Source organism: Talpa europaea (genome assembly GCF_964194135.1).
Source record: "Talpa europaea genome assembly, chromosome: 12".
In the NCBI taxonomy this organism is placed as follows: Eukaryota; Metazoa; Chordata; class Mammalia; order Eulipotyphla; family Talpidae; genus Talpa; species Talpa europaea.
Window position 1 is genome coordinate 70,470,627 of NC_140079.1, and position 13,308 is coordinate 70,483,934.

Below are 13,308 nucleotides of genomic sequence, written 5' to 3' on the forward strand. Positions count from 1 at the left end.
GGGGGACCCAACAAAAATAGATATTACAGCGTAGTAAAAATGATGACCAAGCACTGTGGGCTGGAGGTTGCACACCCACCCAGCAGCGTGCCCACACTGCTGTGCCATCGAAGGGCCTGGAGGAGGACAGTGAGAAGGGATGTAGGCTGGGCCTGTGGTTCCTCATCCTCCTGGGGCTTGTTCCTGGCTTCAGCCCAAGTTCTTCTCCCTGATCAGGAGGGTGGCAGGGTAGGGCAGGCGTGGGGGTTGGGGGCTTGGACAGGACAGATGTAGGATAGAAGAGTGCCGAGAAAAAGAGGACGTTAAGGTGGGAATTAAGGGAGTCAAATAGGAGCATGTGCTTCTATTTGTGATCCCGGAATGCAGTGGGGGAGAAAGAGGAGAGTGAATGGCAGCCAGGAGGGGAGCTGGGGAGGGCGACTTGTTTATCTCTCACAGTCTCTTGCTGGCAGTCCCACCTCTCTCTGTTAGACCCAGGCTGAGCCAGGCCTAGAGATTCCAGTGACAAGCTAGTGGCTTCTGTCCCAGCGGGACAGTGACCAGGAAGTGAAGTGCAGAGCTGGCAGGACAACCTGGAGTCCACCTCAGTAAGACACGGCTCCCGGCTCCCGGGGAGCAATGAAGAGGACGTCAGCTTTGGCATTGATGCAGTAGGTGACAACGAGCGAGAAGACAAGGATGCCGAAGCCCACCATCAGGGTGATGAACTGTGGGGGCAGGGAGAGGGTGCTCTCAGAACTCAGTGCAGTTGGGGTAAGGCTCCGGGACTGGGGGCCAGGGCACTGGAACTCTGATGGGGGCGAAAGCACCATGGATTGGGCCATCGCAGGCAGTGCTTCCCCATTTGAAAAGTGAATTCTAGAGCCTCTGGTCAGCTTCCGTTTTGTATGATTTAGACGTAAGCATCCGACTGTAGGGCTCGAGACTAATGCCTCTGGCAATGCCCTCTCACTTACCTGTGACAGGAATCTAGTATTAGAGGGACCCATCCCTAGGGTGCCGGGAGAGCCCGGGGGCAGCCTATGGAGGGCGAATGGGTCCCTGGAGTGAAGAGCAACCCCCTGGGCCCAGAATGAAGTTTCTAACTACCAGGGAAAGCAAGCCTCCTCATGGGCCGCCCTGGTTCTCAAGGGATGGATGGGGCAAATGAGAGAAGGGACAAGAGCAGGAGGAGGTGACGTGGCCTCTGCTATCTTCTCTCCTCCCTCACCTCAAGCTCCTTGCTGGCTATCAGAAATATCCGGGCACTGATGTCCTTCCAGCGGCTCTCTGTCCATGTAGAGTATTCTGTGGAGCCCCACTGCCTCAGTTCAAAGGCAGGGGACAAGGCCCTGGCCAGCCGTGCCGTGGAACGCACACAGTGGGGCAGCCGCTCTGTCCCATTGGAGTCCAAAGGACCCTGCACCCACGAGTATTCATACAGCTGCAAAAGAAGACAGACCACAGCACGGGCTGTTGCCTTCCCTCACATCTTTCCCCAGATGGCCCGCTCCCACCCAGGCTTCTGTCTCTTCAACACTTAGTCGAAGGGCTGCATCCCCCCCGCCCACCTCTCCATCCCAATCTCCTGGGTCCAAGTGGGCCAGGAGACTATCCCACATTCCCCAGAAAGGGCCCCACAGGCACCACCAACACCCACTGCCACTCACATCCTTGTTCTCAGTGGGGACTTTACTTGGGTCCTGACACTGCTCTCGAGTAAGGTCGACCACCATGCCAGTCAGGTTCGCCAGGGCGTACTGCACAACGTACGTAGTGTTGGTGGGGCTGGAGACAGCGATGTAGTGCTGCAGAGGCCCGTCCCCTGTAGAAGAGCAGAGGGCAGGAAGGTGGGTGGGTAGAAGGACGGATGCAGGTAGGAATGATCCAAGATTGGCAGGAGTCCGAGAAAAGGGTAAGAGGAAAGGATCCAACAAATATCAGGGAAAGGAAAGGAAAAGGGTAGAAAAGAAAATAGAGAGGAAAAGGGAAAAAAAGTAAAGATTTAAACAAAAAGACTTTTCTTCTACTTCTTTTCTGGGCTAAGGGTCCCACCCCCACACCAGCTGCTTACCCAAGTAGGCGCGTAGGTCTTGCCTGAGGATGGACTGGAACCAGGAGTTATTGGCTCTAACCAGGAACCCATAGAGCAGGCGGGTGACCTATGATTGGGATAGAGACAAGAGTACTTGGAATTGAGTCCAGAGAGAGTTATCAGTGATGATCCATCGAGGGTGGGACCCAGACCTGCTGGGCTTGGGAGGCAGTGGCTGGCTCACTGGGTGCTCATAGGCCCACCCAGAGCTCTCTGCCTCAGAAGTCCCCACTGGCTGTACAGGCATGCCAAACTCCATGCTGGGGGACTTATGGGATAGGGCAGCTGCTGTGTAGTTGGGGACAGCAGAAGTCAGCGTCTGCTCACTCTTACCGTGTGGGGATCAGCCTGGATGGAGTCTGTGAAGTTGGTGCCTCCTGCAAGCTGGTACAGGGCGCGTCCCAGCAGCGTGGCCACATCTGCCAGGGCCTGTGGCAGTGATAGGAGCTGAGTGGTCATCCCTCTACCCAAGATCTGATACTCTAACTCTCTTCCCTGCTCCCACCAGGCCCCAGCCAGGCCTCCCCTGCCTGGTGAGCTACCTTGGCAGTGTCTGTGACCACATTCAGGTCCTCTTCTGGGCTCTTCCCTTTGGGATAGCTGATGTTGATGTTCTCAGCAGTGTCATAAATGCTCTGGTAATAACTGCCAGGAAAGCAAGCATCAACCTAGCCACACTCTGTGCCCCTGCCCCCTCCCTTCTCAAGTGCCCCCCATGTGCCCTCAAGCACTATTCATCCAGGGGCATAGAGCCAGGAGGTGGGGAACAGGGTGGAGAATGGGGATTGGGGGTTATCAGACAGAAACTTCTCTGACAGAAAGGTAGAAAAGACCAGGGAGAGGGAAATCTCTTCCTCTCAAAGACTGTTTAAACACAGGAAACACCTGTGTCTTTGGGCTGGTGATGGAGGACAGCTAAGATGACACTGAGAGTCTGCCACACAGTGTCAGAACACCTGACTGTTCCAAAGAATGGCTTGAGTAGCCACGACAGGATTAATAGGTACCAGGACCAGGTCTGCTCACAGATCTATACTACCACCAGGTCAACCACCTTGGTGCTCCTGGGGGAGCTACAGGAGCTGGAACTTAGGAAAGGGATGAGGACAGCCCCCCAGCCTTTACCATCAAAAAATGCTGCCCACAGAATCAATCCAAAAATGTTCAGGGCCTCCCTGGTGGCGCAGCGGTTGAGCATTGGGTTGCGAAGCTGCCCACAGCCTCTGCAGCGCCGGTTCCATCCCCGGCCACTGGGGGGAGGTGTGGGGAGAAGGAACACAGACGACAAAACAGACTCTTCAAGGAAAGGAAGAGGCTGGTGCTCCTTACCGGTTATGGAAGGCAGCAGAGTGGTCCGTAAGGACAACGCCAGAGATATTGCGAGCCCGGAGAAACCGCTGCAGGGAAGATGGTGGGAGGGGTTGGGACTGGTTGGGTCTCTTGAGGACCACGGTAGGGACACCAGTGGCACTGTTGTTCAGCGTGTTCAGAAGTGCCTCCACCTGGGGAGACAGGGAGAGATGGCAGCCAGGATGAGAAGCAGAAGGTCTCGATTAGGAATGAAATGCTCAAATCCCCTGCTTAGGGGACTGGCCTGTTACCTGAGACCTAACCCTCAAGTCTTTGGGAATCAGGATTCTAAAATTCCTGTAGCTCTCACCATCCTTTCTAGGGTAGGAAACTGCACAAAGAAGGCTAAAACCTGTGTTTTCATCTCTGTAGGTAAACCCGCTGTTCCCAGGTCTATCCTAGCTTCATGGACACATCACTTGTCTCTTGTGCAGAACTAGATACAAACAGTGGACAACACTGTGCTGATGCTGCACAGGAGTCCAGATAGGGTGGTGCCCATGGAGGGAAACAGGCTTTTCTGAAGCTAGATGTGAGGGCAGGAAGGGTCTCGAACAGCAGTGAGAATGGTGGGGCTGGCATGGCCAGGCAATGGGTAGGGATTTCCAGTCAGCAGGGAGGAAAGGGACCATGACAGTCCTTAATGGGCACAGGCCCATCAGACAGCTGCCCATCCCAAGAAATGATGCTGCTGAGCTCACAGTCTGTCGAGGAGTTGGAGCAGCCATACTGTCCATCCTTTACCCAACACCCAACCTAGAGTGCTGTCTCACAGGCCCTGGTGGGCATGGTGCTCCCATTCCCAAATGTTGAATAGACAGTGAGGAGAGATGCTCAGTTTACCTGCTTCTGCACAGAATCATTTTTCTGAGACATGGGGTCTGTGTGCATCCAAAGCTCTAGTGAATTTCTTAGGGCCACCTGGGTGGAGGATAAAGAAGCCACATTTATATTCAGTCCCCCGTATTAGCCCATCCTGGGAGAAAGGAGTGGGCTCAGAAGAGGAGTCAAGGAAGAGGAGGTGATACCTGCAGAACCGACAACAGAACAACAAAGGAGGACCTCTATGTGGAAGGAGGACAGAGGACCTGGGCTGCCCACCTGTCCCAGCTCCACAAAGGAGTCGATGTTCTCCAGCTGCACAGGAAACTTGCCCTTCTCCATGTCGTAGACCATCCTTGAGCTACCGATATAGTCAAATGTTTCCTGAGGGTAGAGATTGGGGGAGGGACAGATTCCAGAGGGTCAGGGCAGCTGTGGTTCCTCAAGGTCAGACCATCAAAGCTTTGAAGGCTGCATCTCATGGCATTTCACTGCTGGCCGGCTCTCAGTCATGTGACCAGCTTTCTTCCCCTCTCACTGTCCAGCTGGGACTGTCCCTCACACATGCATCACAGAGCTTCCCGAGCCCAGAATGATGAGGGCGGCCTCCGTCAAAGCCTGAGGCAGATATCAGCTGTTCCACGCCCCTTGATTCTCCCCTACCCGCCAATGCAGCCAGGACTGCTTTTCCTTATTCTGGGCCAGGCTGGAGGGGTCCAGTGGAGGGATAAGAGCCTTGGGGATCTTGGGTGAAGGTGCCAGTAAAGGGGTCCAGAAAATAAAAAAAGATACTGAAAATAGATTCTACTAAGGGGGAGGGAGAGCTGGCAGTCCACCAACTCCAGGTCAGGGCACAAGTGTTTGAAATGGGGGACTTGAAGGGAAACATATGAAGATGGGTATAGAAGCTCTCAGCTGAGTAACAACTTGGGTCAGTGATGAGAAGTCACAGCCACTCCCACTTTATCCAGCCCCTACCCCCACCCCAGCACCCTTACCCCTTGAAAGAAGACAAACATGACATTGCGGGGCAGGGTGGTCACATCAGAGGCCTTCTGCAAAGCTTCCGCTGCAGCCAGCTGGGTGACAAAGGAGGCAACTGTGCTTTCAGCCCCAGGGGCCACATTCCAAAAGAAGGATCGGCTGTCCAACTGGTGTAGAAAAGCAGGGGGCAATGTGGAAATGGAAATTAGGACCAAGCCCTACTCACCATCCTGGCTAGCCAAGAGAATACACACTTCCTGGGGTGACTAGCTAGGATGACTGCCAGGACTAGAGGCCAACAGCCCACCCCACTGCACCAAGGCTCCCAGGCAGCAACTCTGAAACCTGATAGGCCTGAGGAAGGCCTGCCAGCCCTTCTGCGCAGCCTAGCCACGCAGTCAGGGCCAACACTCACCCGGGTGGCAGCGACCACAACCCTGTTCTCTGGCTCCAGGGTCCCTGATGTATTTATAGGCCGGAGCATGCTCCATACGTTGTAGTCAGACAGAGGGTCACACACAATCTCTAAACAGGACAAACAGTGAGTCAATGGGAGATGGGGACAGGGAGAGGGTGGGTAAGAGACAGAGAAAGCAGGAAGGCCCCTGTGACCCACTGACCAGCACCCCAGGAGCCATCTTCTCTCCCTCTGCTGTTCCAGGTTGGCTCTGCCACAGCCTCCACCAACCATACAACAAACTGTCTCAATGCCCAGAACTGTTTCTTCTACTCTTTTACCCAGTGTGCCCTGCTGGTGCCCAGCCCCCTCTTCTCCCTGGGTGGTCCCTGGCGTCCCACCTGGGTTGATGCTGAAAGTGCTCTGGATGGAGCTGCGCCGCATGCAGGTGACAGTGCTGATGACGGCGTGCATGTGTGAGAAGAGCTGCATGGCACACAGGGGGAAGGTGGGCGCAGAGCCGTTCTGACCCAGGTTGTGGTCTCGATAGCACTGCAAGGGAGACAGTCCACTGAGCAGCAGCCTGGAGCCCCACTCCATCCTTAAACCAGGCCCACATCTGTCCCTGATCTACATTTGTCCACACACAACACAAATGCTGTAAGGTCAAAGATACAGCTTGTCAGGAGGTGTGAAGGGGCAGACTTGGTGACTAAGTGGGGGTGGGTGGAATTCCCTCATCCCAAACAGCCCAGCCCAGTCTGGACCTTAGTCACTGCTCCGAGTGTGATAGGCTATAAAGTGCACAGAGCTGGAGACCAAAGCCAAATTTGAGCTGGTTTGAAATCAACTCACCATGTAACTTTAGATAAATCTCTTGACTGCTATGTGTCAAAACAAAGCAGTGTGACCAGAATTAGAGAATATTACAGCTAAAAGAACTTCAGAACTTACTGAACCAACTCTCTCAATTCCAAGTCCAATGCTGCTCTTTTTTACCTAATTGGGTTTTTTTTTTTAATTTATTTTATTCATGTACACATATAAGAACTGGGGCTCGGCGGGTGAGAGGATTCACCAGCGACAGTCGGGAGCAGAACATGCAGATCTAGTGAAATTCACTGCTGAGGGGAGCAGCAGGAGAGTCAGGAGAGGTCCGCTGCACCATGTGGGTCACCTCCCTGGCTGGGGATCGAACTCATGTTGCAGTGGCTGGTGATAGCTTGGTAGCACTACTTTAACCCCTGCGCCACCAGGGAGGCCGTGACTGGGGTTCTTAACAAGGGGTTATATATATACCTTGTCTCACATTAAATATCCTTTACATTTTTTTCAGTCTAAATCCTGTAATGCCATGATACCAGACTGGAGAGAAATGGCAAAGCGGGGGGGGGGTGAGGGAAAAGAAGCGTCTTTGCTCTTCGTAGAGCTTCTGTCTTTCAGAGGGTACACTGGTAGATTGGACCCCCAGACAGGAGAACCTGGATAATAATACTGGGGCTGCTTGGGGCCAACGCAGTCATTACCTGCTTGATGACTTTGGTTTCATTTTCATCTTCTAGAAGAAAGATGGGGAAACTAAAATCTTCATAGGCCAAGCCATCACCCAGAGTATTCCACACCACTTCTTTGCAGTGAGCAAACTCTGGTCCATAGGAGCTTGAGTAAATGCCTGAAGGGGGGAAGGAGATACCAAGTACTTAGAGACCTCATAGCTTTTAAGGCAATGGCAGCATTGGGACTAAGCGGTCCAGAGGAACTGACTCAAAGAAGCAAGCATCTCACCTATGGTCAAACAGGCACTAGTAATAGGGAGCCCCTGACTGTGCAATTAGGGGTCTGCACATGTGCCACAAAGGAAGGAGGGAAGGTCAGCGGAGGAGTGGGAAGCAGAAGGAAGGCATGAGTGGCAGAGACTAAGAAACACCATCTTCTGTTTGGGAGTCAGCTGCTCACACACATAAAGACATACACACACACACACACACACACACACACACACACACAAAGCAACAATGAGCTTCGAGTGACACCAGTTCCCCTGATCCTCTAAGGCTCTTACCAAACCCATCATTGGGGCACTGCACACTGGGCGAGAAGCCAGCGGCCGGGCTGGGCTTGGCCAAGGATACTGCGAGTCCGGCAATTCGGGTGTTTTTCCCCTTCAGCTTATCCATCAGATCCCTACATTAAGGAGGGAGTACCATGAAGAAAAACAGGAAGGTATCTGGTAACCTGCTATGCTGCCCTAAGAGTGGAAACCAATGTCACACTGGTTTGATTTGTTTCTTACCTTTCCAATCTCTAACTTCTGGGTGACCCAATCTGAGCTCAGGACTCAAACTCATTCATTCTGTGTGAGGGATGTGTGCATCCCTACAGGTACTCCTGTCTCACCTGGTGAAGAGTGTGCCCTCCAGCAGCACCACATATGGGGGGTTGGGGCCATCTTTCAGCACCCACTGCAGGTCTTCCGCCTTCTCCACCACGTGGATAACTCCTGTGTCCCCACTGATGGAAGCTGCCAGGACAGACAGTGAGGGTAAAACTCTCACAGGTGACAGTTCTGATTTTGCCTCCCTGATTCTGCAGGCCTTTTATCCCCCAGGGATGTCACAATCCACTGGGGCTAGTGCAGTTGCCTCTGCCCTTGAAGGCTGAACTGCCCCCACAGAATGGGGGACAAAGGAAAGGAGCTCAAGAGGACTGCTCAGCAGAGGTCTGTTCACTCAATGTCAGAAAGGCTCTCTAATCTTCACTGTCTTGCCAAAGTGTTTACCTAATTTTCACACCTTGATTTTCTTCAGGAAATGGCAGGTTCTAGGCCTCTAGCTTGGAGTTCTAGACTGAATTTTCCACTGTAAAACTGCACATTTCCTCGGGCCTAGCAGCCTTCCTGCCTCTCCTTCCTTTTGTCCTATTTGGAAATGACTTTACTTGCTTTGGGCCAGTTTTAGGTAAAGTTAATCAAAAATTCTGAGATCTTGAAAACAGTGCTTCCTAACTCATAGGCCTGGCATGAGTTAAGAGATGTGTGACTACTGACTCCCATCCTTTTTGGGTAAGTCTGGTTACCCCTAGCCAGGAGCAGCCTTGTTCGTTATCCCAGGATGTCCTTTCTGTATGTGCTAGGAGGCTCCTAGCAGGCTAGCAGGCTATACAAATAACATCTGTGTGTCTCTGATGTGAAAAGACTGGGAAGCACTGCACTAGAGGATGGATGTCCCTGGTTCAGAATGTCTTGACTCCTATGTAACAACATCCCTCAACTTCCTTGAGATAGATCTGTGTTCATCCCTCTTCTCCTCACTCAAAAAAGGAGGTGCCATTCATGAATTGTTTTGGGCAGCAGTTCTCACCCTGGCTGTGTATCAGAATCATTTTGGTGTTTCAAAAAATACAGATGCTTGGGCTTTACCTTCCATCTACTAAATTAACATCTCAAAAGGTGAGGCCAGCTATGTGTATTTTCAAAGCACACCACCAGTGGTTCTTTATTATACACAGCATGAGAATTATGGCTCTAGAACAAGGCACTGAAAAAATCATAATACGCATGAAACAAAACCCATAAGTACTTTTCAACTGCCAGCAAAGTTAGAATTTTTCTCCCTTGGCATCTGGTAAAATCTAGACATGGAAACAGGTCTCCAACTTTCAACTAAATCTTATATGTAGTCAAAACTTAATAAGCTCATGTTGGCAGTGATAATCAGCTACAGGGGAGTATCAGAAACTGGAATAACTTCAGTAAAAATCTAGTTACAAATGGCAGTTGTAAATAAAACAACAGCATTTAAAACATGGGAAAAGGAAAAGCTAGCCTGGCAAATAAAATATATATAACTTCAGTTCCAAGGAGGAAAGCAAGCTCTGACAATAGACTGAAAAATCCTGGAGTCTAACCTCGGTTCCAGTCACTGCCAGTGTCATCTCAAGCACCATACTTACTTTCTCTGGCAACTTTTCCACCTCTATTTATCTCATACCATGGGAACAGATTACAAAAGGAAATAAAATGAATGAAGGAAAGGAAAATTACTCATTGTTCCTTTTGCATACTTTCAAAGGGTCCACTGAAACAAGGTATAATAAAAAATTAAGCCATTATAATCAGAAAATCTTTCTCCTCAATTTATCACGTTAGCAACTCTAATTAAAGAGGGCACGGCTTGCTCAGGACAAACAGATATGATAAAGTCAGACCTACAATAAACAGGTTAAAAAGGAAACAAGATCTTAATGAAGAAGCAGAGTCCAGCCCCACCCCTGTTTCTCTGCGTTTGGCTTCATTTTCTAGAGGCTGCTTTGCACACTTTCATGGTTGTTCTAAGAACATTATAGTCCATGACTCATCCCCAAAGGGGGAATCTTAGAGCCTGGCTCCAGGAGGATGGGGGCCTACCCTTTAGCACCAGAGTGGTGCTCCAACGAAATTAGCAGTCTGCTCTCAGCCCACACAGATCTCTTCTACCCACAAATGCAGTGCAAGAATCAAGTCTAACAAATCTTTCACTTGGAGCTGTTTAGAACCAGATATCCTACTCCCAAGCACATCCTGTAGCAGGCATGGACATGAGATAATCAACAGAGTACAAAGTTCCGGGGAGGAAAGCAGAAAAGCAGTAACCACCACCATGAGCAAGCCCTTCACTTCCAGAGTATTAGTTTTCTTCTTCTAAGTGCAGAGGTTCAGCCAACCATACAGTACTGGTGAGTCCACATTAAGCACTCAGCATCCTCACCAAACAGCTAATAAAAGGCAACTTGATTTTGAGTGTGGTACAGGTATAGTCTAACCATTTCTACAAGAGTAAACTGAAATTCAGAGACCAATTTGATGATGAAAAAACCACGATCAGACCTTAAGTTCCTGCCTCCCTACAAAGCTACATTCTGACAAAGCTTCTATCCCCAGAAGAACTGAGTCTGAAGACAGCAGATTAGCAGCAGAGGGAATGGGATTCAGCCTTCAGATCTCAATTTTCCCTCCTTTTATAGTTTTATAGCCATGTTGTGATGGTACCCTGATTTGGAGCACATTACAAAGCATAAAAACAAGTCCCCACACACTTCACTAATTCCTCTTGCAACTATATGATTTTCTCAATGCCTTCTCTTCAAACAGTTCAATTAATGGCCTTACAAAAGCCCATTTCGTCCCAAAAAGATGAGTGGGGGCACTGGGATATGAAATGTCTTTCTGCATTAAAAACAGGATAGTTTTTTACTTGACCTACTGGGTGGTTAAGAATCCTACCTTAGGGGCCTCCCCAGTGGTGCAGTGGGTTGAGCGCAGCACTGTGAAGCTGTCCGCAGCCTCTGGAGCATGGGTTCGATTCCCAGCTGGCTGGCCAGGGAGATACCCACATGGCACAGCAGACCTCTCTTGTCGTGCCCACTGCTCCCCTCAGCAGTGTATTTCGGCCCGAGTGCCTGTTCTGCTCCCCGCTCTGTCTCTGGTGAATCCTCTCACCCTCCTACGCCTCTGGCCTGTACCCCAGTTCTTGCATAAAAATGAATAAATCTTAAAAAAAAAAATCCTGTCGGGCCTCCCCGGTGGCGCAGCGGTAGAGCGCTGGGTTGCGAAGCTGCCCGCGGCCTCCGCGGCACCGGTTCGATCCCCGGCTGCTCCCCAGCCACCAGAGGAGGGTCCCACATGGCACGCAGGCCTCTCCTGCCACCCGCTGCTCCCCTCAGCAGTGTATTTCGGTCCTTCTGCCTGCTCTGCTCCCTGCTCTGGCTCTGGTGAATTCTCTCACCCTCCTGCGCTTCTGACTGTACCCAGTGCATGTATAAACAAAACAAATAAACAAATAAATAAATAAATAAAAACATGCCTCTATTTAAAAAAAAAAATCCTGTCTTAGAACTTGGATCACTGGGGCGCTAATCCTAGCTTCATCACTTATTACCAAAATGACCCGGGAAAAGACACCCTCCTTCTCTGTTTCCTTGTTTATAAAGTGGATAGCAAGAGCAGCTACTTCATGGGCTGCCAGGTTAAACAAGATGCATGTGTAAGGTGCTGAGTGGGCAGTTTAATGATCTTGCCTGGTTTGACAGAAGGTTCTTTATCACTTCAAACCTGTAGAGTCTAATTTGTGGCTGAGATTTCCAAGGCACAACTTGGATCTTAATGTATAGGGCACAGACAGAAATATCAATGGGCACAACACAAATCCCAACTTCAACTCACACTGGCAGCCAATCTGATGAGTAGCATTGAGCAGACGAACACAGGGAGCTGTTTTATTTAAGGGGATGTAGATCTTCCTCTCCACTGAGTTTCCCCAGCACAAACCTGATCAGAAGAGGAAAAAATGTTAGAAGAAACTGAACCATCAGTAGAAGTTACTAGCTCACCTCAACGATGATATCATTCAATATCATAATTTCTAAAATGGGGCTAATGCCCATTCTTCCCACTTCTGGGCACACAATTAAGAACAGATACATTCATCCATTTATGTGCCTCACAGAGTTACTAAGAATTGCACACAGTAGCTGACAAAGAAGATAAAAGAGAGAAAACTTGATTTGCCAAAAGAAAGGCATTTAACTTGCAGCTTCTCGTCGCATGGACAACTGCAATGTTCCAGTAGTATGTAAATTGGTATGCTAGTAATATGTATATTACTAATAAGCTGATACAGATGCCACTCTAAGAATAGAAATCATGACAAAAATCTTCCTGGGGCATTCTTCCATGAGTGTGAACACACCTGTCATAATCTAACATCAGCATGTCACTTCGTGAGGCCACTGTGGGGCACCTACAGCGTCTCCTTTGGGGATTTTTAAAGAAGATGTGAATTTGGGGAGACTCAGTCACAGTTATCTATAGCTACGTTTGCACTTTAGGGTCTCAACAACGAGAAAGGCAAAACGATGTGTGCAACAAGCAAACAGCACACAGAGATAACCTCCTCCCTTATTTCACTTCTGAACAGCTATAAGTGGCCATACCCCACCTCAGGTTCACTTTACCCATGGAGGCAGAGGCCAGTATGCCAGTTTAGGTGGAATGAAGAGAGAAGGAACAAGGACCCAACCCCTTGATGCGGCTGTAGCCCCCAAACTAGGGACTCCCCTTAAAACCTCACTGCTGGGAAAACGCTGGACCCAGACACCTGTCTTTGTGATTGCGGGTGGGATGCTAGGACTAAGGGGATAAGGAGGCGCTGGACTCACGGGGAGTTGTGCTGAGGGCGAGAAGGGGCCTGAACACAATGGGGCAGTTGGCTGGAGGCGGCAAGAGGGCTGGAGGAAGAGAGGACAAGTCGCGCTCCGTAGGAGAAGAAGGGGACAGGCCACTGGGGAACTTCAGTTGCGGGAACGAAAGAGACAGGGAAGTTAAGGGCGGGGAACTGGGGGGGCCAAGGGACCAGCCGGGATGGCGCTGGGGCGAGACAGTAGGAGCTTTTCACAGAGTGAGTTCTCAGCGGGGAGCCTCACCTGCCAGCAGGACGCAGAATGACAGAAGGCGAAGGCCACAACTGCCCCAGCTGGCCGTGGAGCCGCCCCCAGCTGCGGCCATCTTGCTCTCGGAGCGGAAGCGGCGGTCCCCGGCCTGCAGGCCTCTCTAGGACACACCCGACGTCTCTGTGGCCGGGACTCAGGACCCGGAAGTCTGTGTCTGGAACTTCCGGCACGGAGGGCGCTGACGTGGAGGGTAGCG

At 50.7% G+C, this 13,308-nt stretch overlaps 1 protein-coding gene across 3 annotated transcripts; it reads right to left on the minus strand.

Annotated features, from left to right (window-relative positions):
• Window positions 1–584: 584 nt before the first annotated feature.
• Window positions 585–13,167, minus strand: NCSTN (nicastrin; the record flags this gene model as incomplete). 3 transcript variants are annotated; one of them, XM_084248762.1, is made up of 17 exons in its annotated part: window positions 585–707; window positions 1,211–1,423; window positions 1,650–1,804; window positions 2,054–2,141; window positions 2,408–2,503; window positions 2,617–2,719; window positions 3,404–3,576; window positions 4,268–4,345; window positions 4,526–4,630; window positions 5,245–5,397; window positions 5,646–5,755; window positions 6,029–6,179; window positions 7,154–7,299; window positions 7,690–7,811; window positions 8,025–8,148; window positions 11,827–11,931; window positions 13,086–13,167. In XM_084248762.1, 17 exons carry the CDS (start codon window positions 13,165–13,167, stop codon window positions 585–587), a joined length of 2,127 nt encoding a protein of 708 aa, XP_084104888.1. The 3 variants fall into 3 exon arrangements, with proteins under 3 accessions (XP_084104888.1, XP_084104889.1, XP_084104890.1); XM_084248763.1 differs by lacking the exon at window positions 1,211–1,423; XM_084248764.1 differs by lacking the exons at window positions 5,245–5,397; window positions 5,646–5,755; window positions 6,029–6,179.
• Window positions 13,168–13,308: the final 141 nt, after the last annotated feature.